Source organism: Equus przewalskii, chromosome 18 (genome assembly GCF_037783145.1).
Source record: "Equus przewalskii isolate Varuska chromosome 18, EquPr2, whole genome shotgun sequence".
Taxonomy (NCBI): domain Eukaryota; kingdom Metazoa; phylum Chordata; class Mammalia; order Perissodactyla; family Equidae; genus Equus; species Equus przewalskii.
In genome coordinates this window covers 46,522,714-46,543,276 of record NC_091848.1, presented here as the reverse complement: position 1 = coordinate 46,543,276, position 20,563 = coordinate 46,522,714, and the positions used below count along the sequence as shown (strand labels likewise).

Here is a 20,563-nt window from a genome sequence, read left to right as displayed (position 1 = left end):
AAAACCAATTATGAGTGAGCTCCTGCTGGTGGTATAGCAACCTTGGGGAGGGTAAATCAGGAATGGGCTTGCACCACAAGTTGATCTGTAAACCCTGATTCTTCAAAATGAAAACCCCACAACCAACGGCAGTGGGAACACAAGCAACTATGCCTCCGTCTTGAAGAGTAAATCACTATCACAGTATTCATCATTAGACGCCTCCACGCAGAGGGACGACACCTAGACCATTAGAATGTCTTGGGAGATACTATAAGGAGAAGGAAATTGGGTGGCCATGTTAAGGTTAGGCTGCTTTTTCTTTGTCCACTTCACATGCATTAAATAGTCTGTTTTAAAATAATGTATTTCATGACTGCTTAAATTTGGTTTGTCGATATGAGAGGATCAGGAAAAGATGGAAATAGACTATTACTACTGCTAAAAGAGTTAAGCTTTCCCAGAAACATGTTGTCAGTATTTAACTTACTATTTATCTTAGGCCCATCTGGAAGCAAATAACAACTCCTTGACCCCCAGGATATTAGTGTTAATGAATAAGACCCAACACACAGGTTGGAACTAGTTTTGTGGAAGTGACATGCTGACATACCTCCTGAGTATCTTTTTTTGTTCCTTATTTAGTCTTTTATTCCACCGTTATTCTTCTTCCAAAAGTTTGCTTTATTCAAGTCCTATTATTCGGTAACTCAGCTGTGCTCTATGTACATCAGTGTGTATCTCTATTACATGGGATTATTTAAAACAATGACTTTAAGAGGCCATCAAAATAATGCTTCCACAAGTCAAAGAGAAGCACTATATAAAATTTACTTTCTATAAAAAGAAACAAAAAATGGCTGAGGGATCAAAATAAATTTTTAAATGACTGTTATTAGAAAAGTAATTTCTTGTTGACAAAATTTAGTACAGCAGTACAAAATGGTATAAAGTAAAAAGTGAAAATGTTCCTCCGAGGGCTCAGTTCCCACCTGCTTCCCCATTCCCGCTCTCCATTTGTGGTAGACAGAATCATGTCCCCCCCAAAGATGTCCACGTCCTTATCTGTAGAACCTGTGAGATGTTACCTTATACTTTGCAAATGTGACTAAATTAAGGAGTTTAAAATGAGGTGATTATCTTGGATTATCTAGGCGGGTCTCATATAATCACAAAGGTCTTTATAAGTGAAAGAGGGAGGGAGAGTCAGAGGCAGCATGAGAGAGATGCAAAGGCTGCACTACCAGCTTTGAAGGTGGAGGAAGGAGCCAGGAGGCAAGGAATGCAGGCTGCCTCTAGAAGCTGTAAGACAAGAAAGCAGATTCTCCTCTGGAGCTTCCAGAAGGAAGACAGCCTTGCTGACACCTTGATTTGAGCCCAGTCAAGGCCATTTCAGACCTCCGACCTCCAGAATTGTAAGACAATAAGTTTGTGTTGTCATAAGCCACTAAGTTTGTGGTACTCTGTTACAACAGCAATAGGACATTAATACACCGTTTAACCACTGCTCCACTTATGCAGTCTTCCACAATATGTAGGAAGCCCTGCTACGAATTTCTTTTATTATTCTTCCTCCTTTATCAGGCCCACCCCTGATATTTGTGGGGCCCAGGTGAGAGTGCAGATGGAAGCTTATATATCACACATCCAAATATTTTAATGTTATAAATCAAGATAACAAATTGTTAACTAAAATATGCTCCATCCTCCTACCTTAACAAACACAACTTAAAATTAAAAAAAAAATTTAATGTAAACCTATAGTTTTTATAAGACCCAATGTCTGCAAAATATCAAAGATGGCCAATTCAATTACTGTTCCGTAAGTCTGGATGTTTTCTTGATGGTCCATCTGTGTTTGGAAGAATCATAAAATATACATAATTCATAAGCCATTATATAGTTAGCCATAAATCCTTTTCTTGTTTCTACACAATTCAGTTTTCCCCCTCAGTGAATTGACCATTCATATGCTTTCCTAGACTTTTGTCTTTCTATCTGGGTTAACTATATTTTTTGGTGATATACTAAAGTTCCTTATAGTCTAGATATTAATCCTCTCAGCTGCCTCCTGGCTTGGCCCCACCCACCTGTCAGCTTCAAATAAATAGTTTAGAAGAAGTCAAAAGGCCAAATATTTTTATTTTAAACTTTGCCTTAAAAACAACATATAGAATTATCTAACGGATTTGAATCTTGCATTTCTGTTGTCTTGTGTTTGTTTTTTACTTATCTGAGAATCCTATCATTTTATTGGTTAAACTATTTACATTTATTATATTGCTATGATAGTAGATCTTATTTTAGCCATCGTATTTCTAGTTATCTATGTGTCATACTTTTAAAATTTATTTACTTATCCTTTTCTAATACTCCCATTAGAAGAATTCAACTTTCTTATTCTATTTTAAAAGGTCTACATCCTATTTTCATTCTTACGGTGAACAATGCAACTTAATAACACTCATATTTACGCTTCTTTTTCCCTAAAAAATTTAAAGTTTATCTATATCTAAATCTTCTCTCCACCACAAAACCAAGACAAATAGCTAAGCTCACTCTCACGTTCCGATGCTCACTCTCACGTTCCGATGGCCACGTGCACTTCCACCCCACAGTGATATCATCTACAGCAGTGCTGCTCAAAATGTGCTTCATGAACAAGCACTGGTCTACAAACTGTTTGATACCAGTCTTGATATTTTAAAAAAGGACCTTTGTGTCAAAGTGTAAACCATCTGTATTACTAAGCACAGTTTAGTCCCGCTGACTTTTTTTCTCCTAGCAAGATTTTCTCAATAAAAGCAGCAGCGTCTTGATCTACTTTCCTGCACAAGCTTCCTGTCTCATCCAGATGGTAACAAACTATTTTTTGAACCGCAGTCAAAGTAGCGTTGGTCTAGACTAGAGTTTTAGTGCTAGATTGTTAGAATATGTTTTTCGGGTCATTGTTTATGTAGTCAAACTTTACTGAGCTCGATGTTCATTTTCTTCAACGCTTGATAAATGCGACTTTATTCTTTTCTTGCATTCTGTGCTGCTACTCAGAAAATTTAATGTGATTTTTATTGCTTGGTACTTGACCTGCATTTATCCTCTGGAGACTTGTAACATTTGCTTTTTGAACTTGGTGCTCTAAAATGTTAACTCAGTATGGCTGGTGTAGAGTTTCCTTCATCTATTCTGTTGTATGAGCCCTTTCAAACTGAGGTCTTACATCTTCCATTCTGGAAATTTTTCAATAATTATTTTTTCAAGTACTAACTTCCCTCCATTTAATTGACAGTGACTCCAATGATATTGATACTAACATTTCTTCTTCTATCCCTCACAGCTCTGAACATTTTTTTATTTTTCATCTTATTACCCCTTCCTAGTGCTTTCCTAGAATATTCTCCATCCTGAAGATCCAGCTCAATATTTTCTTCTTTGGTTGTATTCATTCTGCTACTCAATTATTAAACCCGTCCAGTAAGATCTTTCCTTCAAAGATAATATATTCATATCTAGTATCTCCAGTTGATTCTTTGAAGCTTCCTGTTACATGTTTCTCTATAGTCTCCCTTATCTCTCTGAGGATATTTACTGTTTTTATTGTAAATTCTTTGTCCACCAGATCCATTCACTCTGATTACTTCTAGAGTGACTTTTTTGTCTTTTTTTTTTTGGCTTGTGGGTTCATAATGTGAGTTTGTGAGCTCATATTATCACGGTAAAATCAGTTAGTTATGTTGGCAAGGCAGATACAAGGGAGAGGAGTGACAGTCTGGGCCCTAGCTTGTACTAGTTTAGGCAGTAGATGGACCTCACAGCACGAAGACCATCTGGCATTACATTCTGGGGTCAATGGCTCTTTCTGTGTCCTCCTCTGAGGAGATCCTGCCTATCAGGTAACTGCCTCATACCTCTACCCCAGACATCACTCCTTTCTAAAAGTAATCATAAAGACTCTTTTGTAATCTATTGTCCAGCTCAGGAAGGAGGTAAGTAAGGAGGTTGGAGGGAATGTTGCAGGACCTAACTGCACTCAACTCCAGCTAAACACCCCAGGGCTCACCTAGTCCATCTAGGATCTGCTGTTCATACCAGTTCAATTGCTAATGTTCCTTGCTCTGCTCTCCAAAGGCCTCATCCTTCCTGACAGCAGCTGACGCAGCAGCTTGGGTTATAACCTCCTTCAACATGAAGAGTTCTCGTTTCGCCATGCTCCACTAAAATGACTAGAGCAGGTTTGTCCCAGTTTTCTCAAAAATCTCCAGAAAAATCATTCGTATTTAGAGCTGAACCTGGAATATACTTCTCCTACAAGTATACAATCTCACAACAAGTGCAGATGAGAAACTCCTCATTTTTGAATTCACCTTTTAATGTATGTGCAGGCCTGTGACGGCGGCCCTTAGAAAGGCTTGCTCATAGATTGGCCCTTGGCTGGCGTCTGAGCACTTGATTAGGAAATCTTCCCTAAGTGGTAACAGTGGCTGCCTGTATCTAAACTGCTTGTGCAAACCGCGTGGTTTACGCCGAACACCTGCTGTCCCTCTGCGAGTCTGGAAAGTCGGTGATCACAGTCAGTCACACAGGCACCAGGTGCCTACACGACCAGCCCATGATAAAAACTCAGAGCCCCAGGCTCAGGAGAACGCTCCTGGTAGACATGTCACACGTGTTGTCATAGCGTGTTACTGAAGAATTAAATGCATCCTGTGCACCTCCACTGGGAGAGGACTGACAGAAGCTCGGGACTGGTTGGTTTCCTCCAGATTTCACCTTGAGTGCTCTTCCCTTTCCCACTCTTGCTTTGTATCCTTTTACTGTGATAATTCATAGCCATGAGTACGACCATAAGCTGAGTCCTGCGATTCTGCCTAAAGAATCACCAAATTTGGGGAGTAGTCTTGGGGACCCTGACACAATCTCCCTGTGAGTGAATAAAACAATCTGAATGTATCTCAGCATCTCTGCCTCTGAAAAGCTGTCTCATTGATGCAGAGTGCCGGAGAGCACATATTTACTCCCAAGAAGGCAACGAAGATGTAAATTAGAGGTGCACCTCCAAGTAAACTTGCCCATCAAAATATAACCCTGCCTAACAGGTAATAAGAATTAAAAGGTTAATGAATTCATCAGTGAGAACAGCCAAACCCATGTTTTTTTCCAGCAAGAAAAAAAAAAACTGTATAATATAAAAACACAAGTTAAAGAGTGTTCTAAAATATTTTAATCGCGCTAGTATGGCAGAGAGATCAAACATACAACTACAAATGAGAAAACTGACTACATAAAATAATTATTTTTCTCTCTATTGAGAAAAACAAGCTTGAGGGAAGCGAGGCTCTACCCTCCTCCTCCAGACCCAAATCATTCTAAGAACTCACCTCCTACACATGAGCACTCTCTGATATTTAATCTCCAGATCTCTTTAGAGAAACGTGTTTGAACAGCAAGCACAACCTTAAAAGAAAGCTCAAAAAGCTTCTCTGAAGAAAAAAACCCTCTCTGAAGTTAGAGATATTCTCCAAAGGTACAGTAACAAAATATAAAGTGAAACTAAATGATTTGAGGAGCTCCCAAAGAAGAGGGTCATAGGAAATATGTCTTCATTGTTTTTTGTAAGATAGTAGAATAAGAAATTTCAAGAATAACAATTTATAATCTAATCAGGAAATTCGGCGGACAAGTCATACATTATGTTGCATGTGTGTGCTGTAAATGTGTGTCAACCTGTTAGGTGGTATTTAATGTAAACTTTTTTCTCTTTTTTTTTTGCTGAGGAAAATTCACCCTGAGCTAACACCTGTACCAATCCTCCTCTTTTTTTTGCTTGAGGAAGATTAGCCCTGAGCTAACATCTGTGCCAGTCCTCCTCTATTTTTTTGTGCGTGGGATACCTCCACAGCGTGGCTGGTGAGTGGAGTAGGTCCACACCCAGGATCTGAACACATGAACCTGGGCCACCGAAGCAGAGGACATGGAACTTTAACCACTCAGCCACAGGGCTGGGCCCTCTAACGTAAATTTTTAAAATGAGTGTTGCACAGAAAACTTGAGGAAAATATAATTAAATGCATTTTAAATTTAAAGAATTCATTCAAACAATTCAATTACAATTCAAGCAACTCCCGTGATACTCTCTTTCATATAATACCTTTTCCTTTCTTCCTCCCAATATTTTCCTCCTAATACAAGATTTTGAGATCCCAATTAGATTGTGACCATGTTTTTCTCTTATTTTATTCCTGGCACACAGATTAATTCCTGACATAGCAGTCACTCAATAAATGTTAATTACTGTTTTTAAAACAAGGGGAGAGGTATCGTAGGAAAAGGTTTTCTGTAAATTGGACACTGAGATCTAATCCATTACCTCTCTCTGCATCTAGACGTAAGTTGTCCTAGAGTCTCTGCCCTTGCTCCTGTCAGAGCATTCAAACCATTTCCAGCCCAGGAAGAGAGTTAATCTATGTGTATGCTGTGCTTGCTGACTCTCTGACACTCCCGAGTCTGCCTCCCCATCGAGGGCCACCTTTGCTTTCTTCATGTCTTAGATCGATTCCCTAAACATGATAACCACCAGACTTGGACATAAATTGAGACCACTCGGAACCCAATTACAGTTCATTATAGAGACAGACATCACTGAAGGAACAATTGAGATGATCCCGTCCTAAGAAAAAGATCCCACCTCTGCTCTACCTCTGTTCATTCCTTTCACTCTCGTTCGATGAACATGACAGAGTAGAACTTTGGCGTTTAGGTCAGATAGATTTTAGCAATAACAGCTGATTTACAGGAATGTGAGTAAAGTATGTAATATCTTCCCAAGTCATATTAGAGAGTAAAATCTTATTAACTTTGTGGGGAACTACCTCCTAAGCTGTCCAACAGAAGGCACTTTTTCTCAGGAGGACTATAAACACATCCTGAACTCTGCTAATTTTCACAACATAACCAGACTACTGACCTTTACCAAAGATCATGAATACCCACTGATAAGGAAATACCCTGGGTGGAAGGGAGACTTGAACTTCCTCAAGTCCAGCTTGAGGGAGGATAATATTTTGACCTGCTTAACTTGCATTCACAGACATTTTAAGCCCTAAAACTTTATCATGCCTCTCTAGAAGAGGAGTGAAATTTACATAGGACTCTCCAACCACCCTGCACGGTAGTCTGATGGCTGTGGATTTACACAAGGAACCACACAGCACCTTATAATGCTGTATTAATCAGGACTCTTGGTTGCAGATACAGAAAATCCAAGTCAAGTCAGTTTCAGTCAAAACAAGGAGAGGAACACATTGACTTGTGTGATTGGAGAGCAGAGGGACAGAGAACATGAAATTCACCATAGGTTATCAGGAGTCACGCCGCCTCCCATCCCCACCACTCAGTACCGTTTTTCTTTCTGTGTTAGCTTCATCCTTTCTTAAAGCACTGTTGGTGTCCCTCATGTAGCAGTGAAGAACAGCCATCATGAGTGCTGGACTTGCATCCCAGCATCACGACACAGGGCTCAGTGGCAGAGCCAGCTGCCCATCCAAGTTTAACGTAATAATTGGCATGGTTGGGATCACTTGCACATTACTCAAATAGTCATCATTGTCCTAATACACACAATGTACGGCCAAATCCCACCTGCTGTGATCAGAAGAGTTGACCACTGTTATTGATAGCCCTTCTAGAACCACACAGAGGGGGAGTGGGTGGCTTCTCTCTGTGTAAGGGATGCCAAACAGCAAAAACAAAAAACATACATTCACTTCAAATGTCTATATCCAACCCCGGTGACCTAGTGGTTAAGTTCAGCCCACTCTGCTTCTGCAGGCCAGGTTTGGTTCCCGGGCACAGACCTACACCATTTGTCTATCAGTGGCCATGCTGTGGCAGTGGCTCATGTACAAAATAGAGGAAGATTGGCAACAGATGTTAGCTCAGGGCAAATCTTCCTCAGTGAAAAAAAAAAAGTTAAAAATAATACTGAGGTGTTAAAAAACAAAATGTCTATATCCAAAGTAAAGTTTGATAGGAATGGCTAGAGTCACTGCCAGCACGCATCCTTGTTTACTTCATTCTGGTCACATTGGCCTCTTTGCTGTTCTTCAAACAAGACATACACACTCCTGCCTCTGAGTCTGCACTTCCACCTGGAACGCCTCCCCCGGATCATCACTTCGTTATCCCCTCACCTCCTTCAAGTCTGTGCTCAAATGTCACCTTCTCAGTGAAGACCACACTAAAATGGCAACACTCCCACATCTCAACACACACACACACATCCTATTTCCCTACCCACCTTTAGCTTTTCCCCAAGAATTTATTACCTAACATACTCTGTATTTTACTTATCTTATTTATTGTCACAAGACAATAACGTAAGGACAGAAATATTTTTCTGTTTCATTTATTCACTCATATATCTCCAGTTCCTAATACAGTGCCTGGCATGTAATCAGTGCTTATTAAATATTTGATGAATGAACAAAAGATGAAATTGAGCGGGGGTGCCTTATCACTCTCAGTGTTAGATAATTTGCACTACAGTACTATACAGGGAGGAGTACAGCACAGGACAGTGCATGAATACAGTGCTCATTTATCCACCTCCCCAGGCTACCACAGTTTAGCAAAGTTATGTCCTGACCTCAGTGCTGTGGAAGTAGAACAAGGGTGGGTTTTCCACAGTTCTCTGGGAGGAGTGCTAAGATGCCCTGAGATCAATTCAAGCGCTATCTCCTATCCTTGTTATGTTTGGGCAATCTGCATGACGTAAGCAGCTGCTTGGTTTCCTAATCCACATTCCCTTTCCCCACTAGGACTTAATCCTATTCTGAATCTCAGCCCTGATACCCTGCCTAGCCAGGAGGCTAGATCCTGACTCCCAATCCAAAGTCGTTGGCTGGGGTACTGCTTCAGCCAGACAGACCACCTGGAACCAAGATGCTGCCAACAACCAGAGTCAGAATACTGCCAGAACACAGAGAGTACTATTGCAACATCCTATCCACCAACTGAATGCCCTTCGACACCAATGTGGCCTGATTTTCCTGGACTTTGACCATTCTCTGTGGACTCCGTGATTTCCATTGCAGCTCTGCAATGGAGTTAGTTCCCCTAAGCTAATTCCTCCTGTTTCTAGCTTTTTCCCTCTCCCTGGGAAACCTCACTGCTGTGCATGCCTCTGCCTGCAGTGGAATTTAGGGAAGAGTTTAATCATATTTACCCAGGGAAAGCATAGTGTATTATTTACTCTAAATCATCTTTCCTAAGTTTGTATGCTTTGCTTACATAGATACTTTTGAAAATAGAGTAAAGGAGAAAAAAGGATGATTAAATAATTTGTTAAGTGGTTTTCCTTGTCACATGTATTTCCAGTGGATTGTTTGTTTGACCTCTCAATCTTTGGATGACAAAAACGTTTATTTTGCAAAAACTGTCCTGTCAAGTGATTGTGGATCCACAGCTACGTAGGATTACAGAAGGAGGACTGTGATGTCTGTTAATGCCTGAATACCTCCCAAACCCCTCTGAGAATTGGAAAAAGTCCTCGATGCTCTGGTTTATTTCCAAACCTGGGACCTGAAGGTTAAGAAATGAAATAGCACATACGAAAGCACTTTCAAAGTTCGGAGCTGTCTGCAAATGGACTCACATTCATTTGAAAATTTGTTATTAGGATACAAGTAGTATTATCAATCAGTGAAGAAAAGATGGATTATTTAATAAATATTATCAAGGCAACTAGCTAACCATTTCAAAAAAAAATAAAGCTGAATTCCTAGCTGACTCTTTCCTTTAAAATAAATTCCAGATGTATCAAGTATTTAACTGCAAAGGAACATTAAACTACTAGAAGAAAAGATAGGTTAATTTGTTTATAATCTTAGAAGAAATTTCTAAACATAACACAAAGCTAAGAATACATAAAAGACTGTTCAGTTTGGCCACCTACAAATTAAAAATCTGTGCAACCAAAAGTACTATTTAAAAACCAAAAGATAAACACATTGGGAAAGATATTTGGAAAACATGACAGACAAGAGGTCAATGTTCTGAATAATTAAAGTTATAAATCAAATTTTTAAAGGTGAATAATCTAATACCCCTTTTATTTTGGCAAAAAAAGAAACAAAAATGACCTAACAAAATGTCAAAATATGTTCATCCCCTCTAAAATCAGGAAAATATGAACTGAAACAAGAAATGAGTTTTTCATCTATTATATTGTCAAGATTATACAACATGATAATACTCTAGTTTTATAGAATCTGCTTTGATACTGTAGTACTTTGTTATTAGGGAGTAATTTGGTGCAATTTCTTTATAGGATAATTTTCAACAAAGATATAAAAAATCTAAATGCACATACCCTATGACCATCAAGTCCTCTTCTGGGAATTTATCTACTTCCATAAGTGTGCAAAGATATCGATTCATGAACACTCACTGTAGCATTGTTTGTAATAAGAAAACCTAATTAGTGACCAATAGGACACTAGGAAAATAAATGAAATAATATGCCTCCTACTAAAAGCAATCAGTAGGTCAGTACCCATTGCTACAGAAAGACTTCCAAATATATTGTTAAAAGGAAAAAAATGCCCTAGGCCAGTATTTGGAATTAAAATACAGACACAGCAATATATGTATCCAAAATGTCCAGATGTGTACAATAAAGTATTTTATTATGGGGAGCTGGGATTAGAGGATGGAGAAAAGCCTCCGGGCCTAAAGCAAAGTTCAATCAAAAATTAGTCAGCCAGGGGCTGGCCCTGTGGCCGAGTGGTTAAGTTCATGCACTCTGCTGCAGGCGGCCCAGCGTTTCGCTGGTTCGAATCCTGGGTGCCGATATGGCACTGCTCATCAAACCACGCTGAGGCAGCATCCCACATACCACAACTAGAAGGACCCACAACGAAGAATATACAACTATGTACCGGGGGGGGCTTTGGGGAGAAAAAGGAAAAAATAAAAAAAATAAAAAATTAGCCAGCCAGCCACAGGTCAGGCTGCTCTCAAAGTCCTCGGTCCTGTTCGTTAATTTTTGTATCACATTCATTCATTGAACAACCTGGGGAACTGCTCAAAGGGCCGGGAGTTAATATTCCTCCGCTGTTTGTTGCTGATGTTTTAGAAGACCTATAGTTTTTTAAGTAGGACTATCTTTCAGTTACTCATTTCATCATACGATACCTGTGTCTCCCATTCCAGGGCTGATCAGTTTGAATTGCTTTGAGAAGAAACTTTTGAAATAAAATGTCAGAATGTAACTTCCACGAAACAACTCCATAACACCGGTGCAAAATTGTTTTTGCTTTCATTCTGTAAGAAATCTCTAAAATTTAATGACATTTCCTACAGGTTTGGAGGAGGCTGAAATATGGGCAGTCTCTCCCCTGAAAACCAGGTGCTGCTTCACCCCCATTTCTCATCAGCCCTGTTCTTTTTTCACAAAAGTTTCCTTGCGATGTGTCGTCAACATCAATGATCGTGAGATAAGCAGAAACTGTGAAGTGCAAACGGGCCTGGAATCCACCAGAGCTTCACACGTTTTCTTCTTTGCTTGAGACTCAAGGACCAAACAGTCAGACATGTCTTTTCACCTCTGGAAACCGTTAAACAGTCTCCTCACTGCGACATACAAGTCAAAGGCACAGTCATCGGGGACAGAGTGCGAAAGGCAGCCAGCAAAGGGGGCAACTCCTGCCTCCGTATCCTGGACCCGAAGAGCTTAGGCGGGAACGAGCGAGGAAAGCGGAGACTACAATTCCCAGCAGGCGTAGCGGGAGCGGAGACACGCACACGCAGCCGAGACCCTAGGAATGAGGTCCCGCTGCGGGGCTTCTGGGAGAGGAAAATGGCCGCACCGGGGCTGCGACCTGGCCTGGGCAGGCTTTTTGAGATGCCGGCGGCGCTGGGGCGCGTGCGCCGAGCTTACGGCACATCCCAGGCTTTCGCGGAGGTTCTGCGGCTGCCAAAGAAGCAGTTGACGAAACTCGTGTTCCCGCTACAGGAACTCGAGCGGCACCTCGTCCCCGACTCGAAGCATGAGTTTCACCTGAAGATCTTCGACCCGAGCCTGGAGGACATCGCAAGGGCGGAGAGCATCTTCACCGTCACCGCTCAGAACCGCATCGAGTACCTGAGTTCCGCCGAGCGCCTGGACCACGCCCCAGCCCTCCCCCGGCCGGAGGTGAGAGCGCGGCCGCCAGCTGGTCGCGCGGGCTTGGCGGGGATTTTCATATCACCTGTTTCTTGTCAACGAACGAAAGCTATTTTCTAGCTTTGTGTGGACGCGTATAATTATCTTAACTAAATAAGCATGTATCACTTTAATTAGTTTGGTGATGAATATAGAAGACTTTAAAAGGTTTTCAAACCCAAACTAAACATTCAAAACATTGCCTTTTTATCTTTTTCCTATATAATTAAAGGAGGGAGAACATGCCGAGACAAATTAGAAAAAGTGAAGGATATGAAAAGCATAATAGTTTCACAAATGAGGTAATCCCTATCGATATGTAATTTTCACCCAATCTAAATTTCCTATCATATGCAAAAATATAGAGATGGCAATAATGTAGAGTTTTTAAAAAATACTTTGCTGAAATTCCCTGAGTGTGCGTTTTATGCATGTCCTGCAGTTTAAAATATTTTGTTCTAAGTCTGCTGAAAGAAGGCTCGTATCTTCTTACATATTTGCAGTAACTGCAGCACTGCATCGAAACTTTTCTTCTAATATATTTAGCACTGCTGTAGTAATTTAAGAGTACATAAATCATTTAATAATTTTGAGGTAGTATCGCTTTTCGATTTAAGCTTCAAAATGACTGGACTTTTTGTGTAATTCATTTTTTAAAATTCGGTTTTATTATCTCTGTATTATCATTGGATTTAATCTGGCAGAGCATTTGAATTTATGCAGGACTCCGATCAATGCATTTTTAAGGACTGCCCTCAGTTTTGCAAAATAAATAGGATCCCTGGCCGCTGCCGGTTAAATGCCACCCAATCGTTGGTAACCAGAAATGCCCTTAAAAATTTCCAAAACACCCCCCAGGGGGCGGTACTGCCCTCGTTTAGAACCACTGATTGGTATTGTACCGCCTTCAGTATTGCGTTAAAAAGCAGAGCCACGTATATTAATGGTTAGTATCAGGAATATTTTGTTGGTTTCTACACTATAGAGGACTAAAGGAGAAAAGCTTAATTGGAACAAGAGAGAGCCGGAAAAGGAATAACCTCTTAATTACAACGGTGTTGCAGTGTCCTCATAGAGTGTGTGGGGAAATGCGGTTCCAAATGTGTGGTTGTACTTTAGAGCCAGTTTTGTTGAAATGCATCTAGTTTTTAACTTCAAAAAGCTTTATGAATAGGGAATGCTTGCAGGTATTCTTGAGTAGCATAGTGTAATTAAAAGCACAGATTCTGAATATAGAAGACCTGAGTTCAAATTCCAGCTCCTTCACTTTCTAGCTGTATAATTTGGGGCGAGTTATTTAATCTGTATCTGCCTCTAGTTTTATCATCTGTAAGACGGGAATAATAATATTACTGACCTCACGGAGATGTTGTAAAAAGTAAATAAAATATATGTTAAGTGCTTGGAACAGTACTTGGCTCATTGAAATCATTCAGTAGATAGTAGCTGTATGTTAGAATTTGAGGTTTGACTAAACATAAGCCACTTTTTATGGCGAGGCAAGACTGAATAGGTTGGCAGATTTTTGCAGTTAATATGACATACAGCATAAAATAAAAATATATATATAAACTAGTACTCAGTTATCTTCTTTTTTCTTGTATAAGGTGTGTTTTATAGGCAGAAGCAATGTTGGAAAATCCTCTCTAATAAAGGCTTTATTTTCACTGGCCCCAGATGTTGAAGTCAGAGTCTCCAAAAAACCGGTATGTTGAAATTTATATTATGTCTGAACTATCTGTGAACTAAGATGAATAATAAATGTTGGGAGGCACAGGAAGTCGTAATTGCTAAGTTCCTAGAAAAGTGATTCTTTCAAACAAGTAGTGAATTAAGACATTTCATTAATGCTTGTGTATTTCTCTGAAGAAAAGGAAGTGTGTCTGGACTCATTTTAGTAGTCTAGCCGGATCTTTAGGAAATCTTTAGGAAAGATCTTTGGAAAATCTTCCTCGGTCCAGATCTTTTCCAGAGAGTTGTTCTATTGTCATTCTGTATTTGCTTCCGGGAGAACGATCATCTAGTTCTACACTGATTTTAGAAGAAACAGCTTTGAAGTGGTTTTTTTCCTCCTATAATTTCGTATACCTTGCTAACTCATATACATACACCAATCAGGCAGTCCCCAGTTTACCCAGGGCCAAATTATGTGCTTATTATCCCAGCCAGTCTGGTGTAGTAGCTTTCCGTCATTTTCTAATTTCCTCCACTTCCTTCTCGATGATGCAGACTCTACCGATGCTGAAGATACCCTTTCCTCAAATCTCACCCCCAGTTCCCCTCACTTTATTATCTATCCATGACAGAATGTTCCCACCAGCCCAGTGCTCACTGCCCCCCCTCCTTTCATTGGAACCCTTCCATGAGGCTTCACTAGTTTTCTCTGCTCCCCACTTCTTCACGTAGCTGATTCCCTGGCTCCATCACTGGTGAGTGTTGTCATTTGTTACCCCCCATCCTCATTCCTGCCCTGCCTCACCAGATGACCCAGCTAAACTTCACCTCTGTGTAGGGGGTTCCTTTCATGCTGTGGGAGGACAATAGGAGAAATTCTTGACATTCCTGATCTGTAATTCTAAAATCATTTTCCCAAAGATAGACACATAAGCCAACTGGGAACCTAAGCACCATTTATAAAAGCTTTCCTCTGAAAATATTTGTTCTAAGTTCCAAATAATTGGCTTTTCAGATTGTTTATCTTAATCTTTCCTTTTCTGATTAATAAATGTGGACACAAAACCATGAATAAACCAGTTTTATCATCTTTATGTCAATTTTAGTTGCATAGATATAGTGTTGTATGTGTTTTAGAAAATGTTTTAATGAAAGCACCAAAACCCATCTAATGAAACATGCAAAACATCTTGATTTAGGGAAGCAGTAGTCTAGTGTAATAAACTGTCAGGCTTTGCATCTAGGTTTTATGAAAACCTGCGTGACTGACGGTAAGCATTTAATTTAACCTATTTGTGCCGTAATCATTCCTCTTTAAGGGGAGATACATTATTCATCAGAGAATACTGATGAATGCAGTCACACCATTTAGAACAGGGTAACTTTTTCACTGAAGGAGGGATAACAAAATAGGAAAGACTCCAAAATATTTTGCCTACATATTTCTCATATGGAATCTAAAGTTTTTCTTAAGTCATTTAGATCCTTTTTAAAAAAAAGAAATGAACTGGAGGGGAGAAGTGGTATCATCTAAGCTCATCTCTAGCCACTTCCCTTCTGTCTTCTCTTCCTGTGTCATCAGCACAGCTAGGATGATCCATAGACTGCTTAGGCTTTTAACAAATATTGTTGATTGAATAGAAAATATTTTGAGTCATGAAATTTATGAAGGACATATTTTAAGGAAGCTTTTGTTTTTCCATTTACTTTATCAGGGGCACACAAAGAAAATGAATTTTTTCAAAGTTGGAAAATATTTTACATTGGTGGACATGCCAGGTTATGGCTATAGAGCGCCTGAAGATTTTGTTGACATGGTAGAGACCTATCTAAAAGAACGAAAGAAGTAAGGAAAAACATTTCTTATGATAGTTATACATTTAACCCAAAAGCATGGTTTCATTAATAGAGCATTCTGCACATAATGAACACTTCAGTTTTATCAAATGACTTCTTTTAGAAAGGCCATTTTATTCTCAGAATATTCTCCAATACAATATTTAGGACCAAGGTATGTACTGCTTGGTTAGTTTTTTCCTATAGGTTAGCTTAATCTTAAATTCAAATGTTTTCCTAAATTGAGACTATAAATAGTACTTCAGCAGAATTTATTAATTTTTTTATACCAAACTCTTAGCTGGCTAATTTTGCAAATGAAAATTGTGGGTTAATTCGGTATTTACCAGATTTAAATAAACTTCAGTAAATTCTGATCATTCTTAAAATACTTCTGAGATCACATCCTCTGTAAGTGTTACCTTTGTATTGTCTCCATAGGTAGTTCTATCTTTTTTTTTTTCAGTGAGGAAGATCAGCCCTGAGCTAACATCTGTGTCAGTCTTCCTCTGTTTTGTATGTGGGACGCTGCCACAGCATGGCTTGATGAGCAGTGTGTATGTCTGTGCCCGGGATCTGAACCTTCGAACCCCGGGCCACCAAAGCAGAGCATGCAAACTTAACCACTGTGCCACTGGCCCAGCCCCTGGCAGTTGTATTTTTCAAGCCTTGCCTGATATATGGAAAAATTAAGTTAAACTTTTGAAGTGTAAAAAAGTGTTTACATGTATCTTGGTTGTTGTGACTTTACATAGAAACTAAGATGAAATATTTACACAAGAAAATGCAAAATGTGTATCTGGTTTCTGTTATCTGTTGGTTTTAAAGTAATGTTTGAAAATTTAGACATTTTTATGATAACTTATAGTTAATTGGGTCATGCCTCCTTTTCTCACTAGAGTTCAAGCTCTTAAAGGAAGGGGCTCACTCATCTTTGTATCCAGTCCCAGGCAGAGTGTCATATGTTCAATACATGATATTGAAATAAATGAATATTTAGTGAATTTAGTTATTGAAACTAAATAGCATTGAGACCTATTGGACTGTAGGATGCACTTCCTGGTGAATTGAGAATTCTGTTTGCCTAAAGAAATTTTTAAATTTTGGATCGAGAATTATTCAAAGGGAAATTTCTTTTTTTTTTTTTAAGAGATTGGCACCTGAACCAACAACTGTTGCCAATCTTTTTTTTCTTCTGCTTTTTCTCCCTAAATCCCCTCAGTAGATAGTTGTATATTTTAGTTGCAGATCCTTCTTGTTGTGGCATATGTGACGCCGCCTCAGCGTGGCCTGATGAGTGGTGCCATGTCTGTGCCCAGGATCTGAACCAGCGAAACCCTGGGCCACCGCAGCAGAGGGAGTGAACTTAACCACTTGGCCACGGGGCTGGCTTCTCAAAGGGAAATTTCTTAGTATCATGAGGGTCAGAGGGAGAAATGAATGAGTGTATTTTGTATTGCCATTAATCTTCATTTTTTGCATTCTTATAGTTTGATGAGAACATTTTTGTTAGTGGATAGTGTTGTTGGAATTCAAAAAACAGACAATATTGCTGTAGAAATGTGTGAAGAATTTGCATTACCTTACGTGGTAAGTATTTCTTTTGAATCATGCTTGTGATTAGAAATACCAGTTGTGTGTGTGTGTGTGTGTGTCTGTCTTTTTCTGGGAGAGATTTGTGCTGAGCTAACATCTGTTGCCAATCTTCCTCTCTCTCTCTCTCTTTTTTTTTTCTCCCCAAAGCCCCAGTACATAGTTGTAGGTCCTTCTAGTTCTTCTGAGTGAGCTGCTGCCACAGCATGGCTAGTGACAGATGAGCGGTGTGGTTCCACGTCCAGAAACCGAACCCAGGCGGGGGGGGGGGGAGGCCGAAGCAGAGCATGCTGAGCTTTAACGACTGAGCCATCAGGGCTGGCTCTGTGTGTGTGTCTTTCTAATGAATGAGCGTGTCTTGTCTTCTCAAGAGATAAAGGAGTGCCTTTTGAATAATCTTTTTGGTTATGAGCCATTAATATTAAAATAAATTCTGTGGTACTTTTATTCTCTTCGCCTTCTCTCAGCTTTAAGTCTTTGAAATTCGAGTCAAAGGAAAGATTTTTAAGCTGTTATTTAGTATTCCTAAGTGCTTTTCTTTATATTTTTTTATGGCAATATAAGTGATTGTCTAAAACATGCTAGTAGCTCTTTAATAGCAGGTTGGCAGATAGTACGTATCAGAATGTAAATAAAACTGCAATTGAAAAATTTGCTAAACTGATTTGGAATTTAAGAACCATTACAGGAACATAGCAGGCTCCAGCACACAAGTAGGATTTTTATTTTCTTAAAGAAAACAAAATTTCTTCCAGTAATATCTTACCAGTGTTCTTTCTGTAGTTTGCCCTAGAATAGAATACAGATTAATAGGTTGGTATCCACATTTATTTTGCTTCAAGAGTTTTCGAGATAAAATAGCACTCTTAAAGTTCCTTTTAAAGGAAAAGTGAAGAATACATTGATAATAATTTGGTTTCCAAAAAATGTCAGAAAACCACTAAAATGTAACAGTGGAGTTTAATGCAAATCAAACAGTGTTACTAGTCAACAACTTTTTTGTATTCTTGGGGTTATGGAATTGTTGGAAAAACCCTGTGAACTATTAGAGATAACTTACCGTATGAGGAGCCAAAGGATTGATAAACTTAGTCACATAGTTAAAAATGCCCAAATATTGCCAAACTGGCTTTATTAAGTAATACTATTCCTGATTTAGTATCATAGGGACCAGCTTGTGAAATCATACATTGTCCTCAGTTCTAACTTTAAGGAAATATTACTTTCTTCTTTGGAAAAGAGATTGTGATAGAGGAATTATATCTCCATTTAAATATCAGCATATTTGCCTCTCTGAGGAAAGACTCCCATTTGGAGTGATTCACAGGTCATTAGAAACCGCACACTTTCTGCTTTTCTCTCTTTCTGCCATTAACATTTTTCATAACTCAAAAGCATAAGTGATTAATCAGGAAATTTAATTTTATAGAAATTCCCCAGGAAAACCTGATAGATCAAGGTTTTACTTTTTAATTGATTTTGTAATCATCCATACCTTGACCTTCCTCTAGTATGAAATTGCCTTTGAATAAGTAAATTATTATAAGTAATTACTAGAAAGCCTAGTAAATTCTCTGGTTACTTGGAATATAAATGTATATAACTTGGAATATAACTACAGTGGATACAACCTAAAAATAGCCTGATTTCTAATTTTTACTTTAGATTGTTACATATAAGGTGGAACTATTTTGTAGGTCAAAATTGATTATAAGTTGGCAATTTTATAAGGATCAACCTAATAATACTCACTTATATATCTTAGACCACATATATATGGTGATCATATAAAACATTTGACTTATGGCAATTGCAGATATGGCTCCAGGGTCCTTTTCACTGGCCTTGAATCCATGATGGGGCCTCAGGCAGCGGTAAACAGGAACACGCAGTGTATGCTTTATACAATGCATACGTTAACTCACTCAGGCTTCACAGTAACTCCATTGGGGGTATTGCTTTTCTTTTATAGCTGGGAAACAACTGGAGAGATTAAGAAACTTGCATGGGTCACCTAGTTGTTATTGAAAATTTGTAGCTAAAATATGTAAAACTCTATATTAAGAAATACTTTATTTCTAATGCTTAAATATTTATTTCCTTACAGATGGTATTAACAAAAATTGACAAATCTTCCAAGGGACATCTTTTAAAACAAGTGCTTCAGATCCAGAAATTTGTTGACACTAAAACACAAGGATGTTTTCCTCAGTTGTTTCCTGTGAGGTAAGAGTTGAATTGTTTTTGTAACTTAATGTACTAACAACCTTTAGTATTAAATGAGTTTTTCTTAAATTGAGGTACCACCTAAAATTAGAGGAATTTGGAAGACCATGCACTTAGCCATGATTTACTGGTACAACCCATCAACATTTTTATTTTTTTCATCCCTCTATTCTTTCTTCCTTCTGCAGATTCTTGCTGGATCTTCCCTGTAGGTATCTTCATTCTCTTTCTACCTCAGCCTAAACCACAGCAGAAGTGAAAACTTTTTACCTTTTAAAATCAGCTAAAGAACAGCCACAATAAAGACACTACCTTCCCTTTCTCAATTCTGAAGAAAAACAATGAGTCTTTATAGTAGAAAGAGCATTCAGGCTGTGAAGGATAAAAGTTTTCCTTTAAAAGGACCATATATAAAAAAAAAAAACGCTTCGTACAAGTTAGAATTAAGCATTGGGAGCAGACGGAGTGGTTATTTCCTGAGCTGGCAATTTCTGAGACATCAGATGTAGTTTAGCGATGAAGCTTGAGTTTGTACTTTCAGTGTGTACCTTGGGTACAACAAGTACCCTGTACGTAGCAGAGCCACTCCCCTGTGGTTTTCGTACTTTAACTTCTTTGTGGAAGGCACCCAATAACAGTTGTAGGTGAAATGAAACTGTCCTCTGCTTAGAGGATCCAGATCACGTTTAAATTGTGTGTATTTATCAACAAGCCTGTCAGAATCCCTCTTCATTCATTCCTACAAAATGCTTTTCCCCCTTGGCTTACATTCAAGCATGTGTCCCATTCATTTCCGTGTGTCCCACATAGACGATGGAAACTCCCAGGGGCAGAAATGACATGCTAATTCTTCTTAGAGCCCTGAGCATTATCATAAAAAATAGCTGTTTCTTTTAACTGTTTAAGAAGAAGGAAGTGATAGTTTAGCTGAAAAGGTAACACAAACATAAGATGGGCAAATCATGGCTTAACAGCAGCATTTATTGAAGAACAAAATTAAGTTGCCTGTAAGCTGAGTTGGAATTAACTGCATAGTGGGGCTGGGGAAAACTGTCA

At 38.9% G+C, this 20,563-nt stretch overlaps 2 protein-coding genes and 1 long non-coding RNA gene across 6 annotated transcripts in view; 1 reads left to right on the top strand and 2 right to left on the bottom strand.

Annotated features, from left to right (window-relative positions):
* Positions 1-12,138, bottom strand: part of CD200R1 (CD200 receptor 1) — a 56,971-nt gene extending 44,833 nt beyond the window's left edge. The window contains exon 1 of one of the 2 annotated variants that reach the window (XM_008535147.2): positions 11,170-12,138. The gene's annotated coding sequence lies outside the window, so the exon portion shown is untranslated. The remainder of the gene's footprint in view (positions 1-11,169) is intronic. The other variant, XM_008535146.2, reaches the window with a different exon arrangement.
* GTPBP8 (GTP binding protein 8) overlaps positions 11,821-20,563 on the top strand; it is a 23,078-nt gene continuing 14,335 nt past the window's right edge. The window contains exons 1-6 of one of the 3 annotated variants that reach the window (XM_070581965.1): positions 11,834-12,169; positions 13,786-13,884; positions 15,568-15,698; positions 17,179-17,278; positions 19,389-19,507; positions 19,696-19,719. In XM_070581965.1, the coding sequence (XP_070438066.1) occupies positions 11,834-12,169; positions 13,786-13,884; positions 15,568-15,698; positions 17,179-17,278; positions 19,389-19,507; positions 19,696-19,719 (809 nt within the window). Of the gene's footprint in view, positions 12,170-13,785; positions 13,885-15,567; positions 15,699-17,178; positions 17,279-19,388; positions 19,508-19,695; positions 19,720-20,563 lie in introns of all 3 variants that reach the window. The other 2 variants (XM_008535144.2, XM_070581966.1) reach the window with 2 other exon arrangements.
* LOC139076917 (uncharacterized) lies at positions 17,983-19,264 on the bottom strand. The gene is made up of 2 exons (XR_011528968.1): positions 19,034-19,264; positions 17,983-18,070 (listed from the first exon to the last, which is right to left on the bottom strand). It is a non-coding gene; the product is annotated as an uncharacterized lncRNA (long non-coding RNA).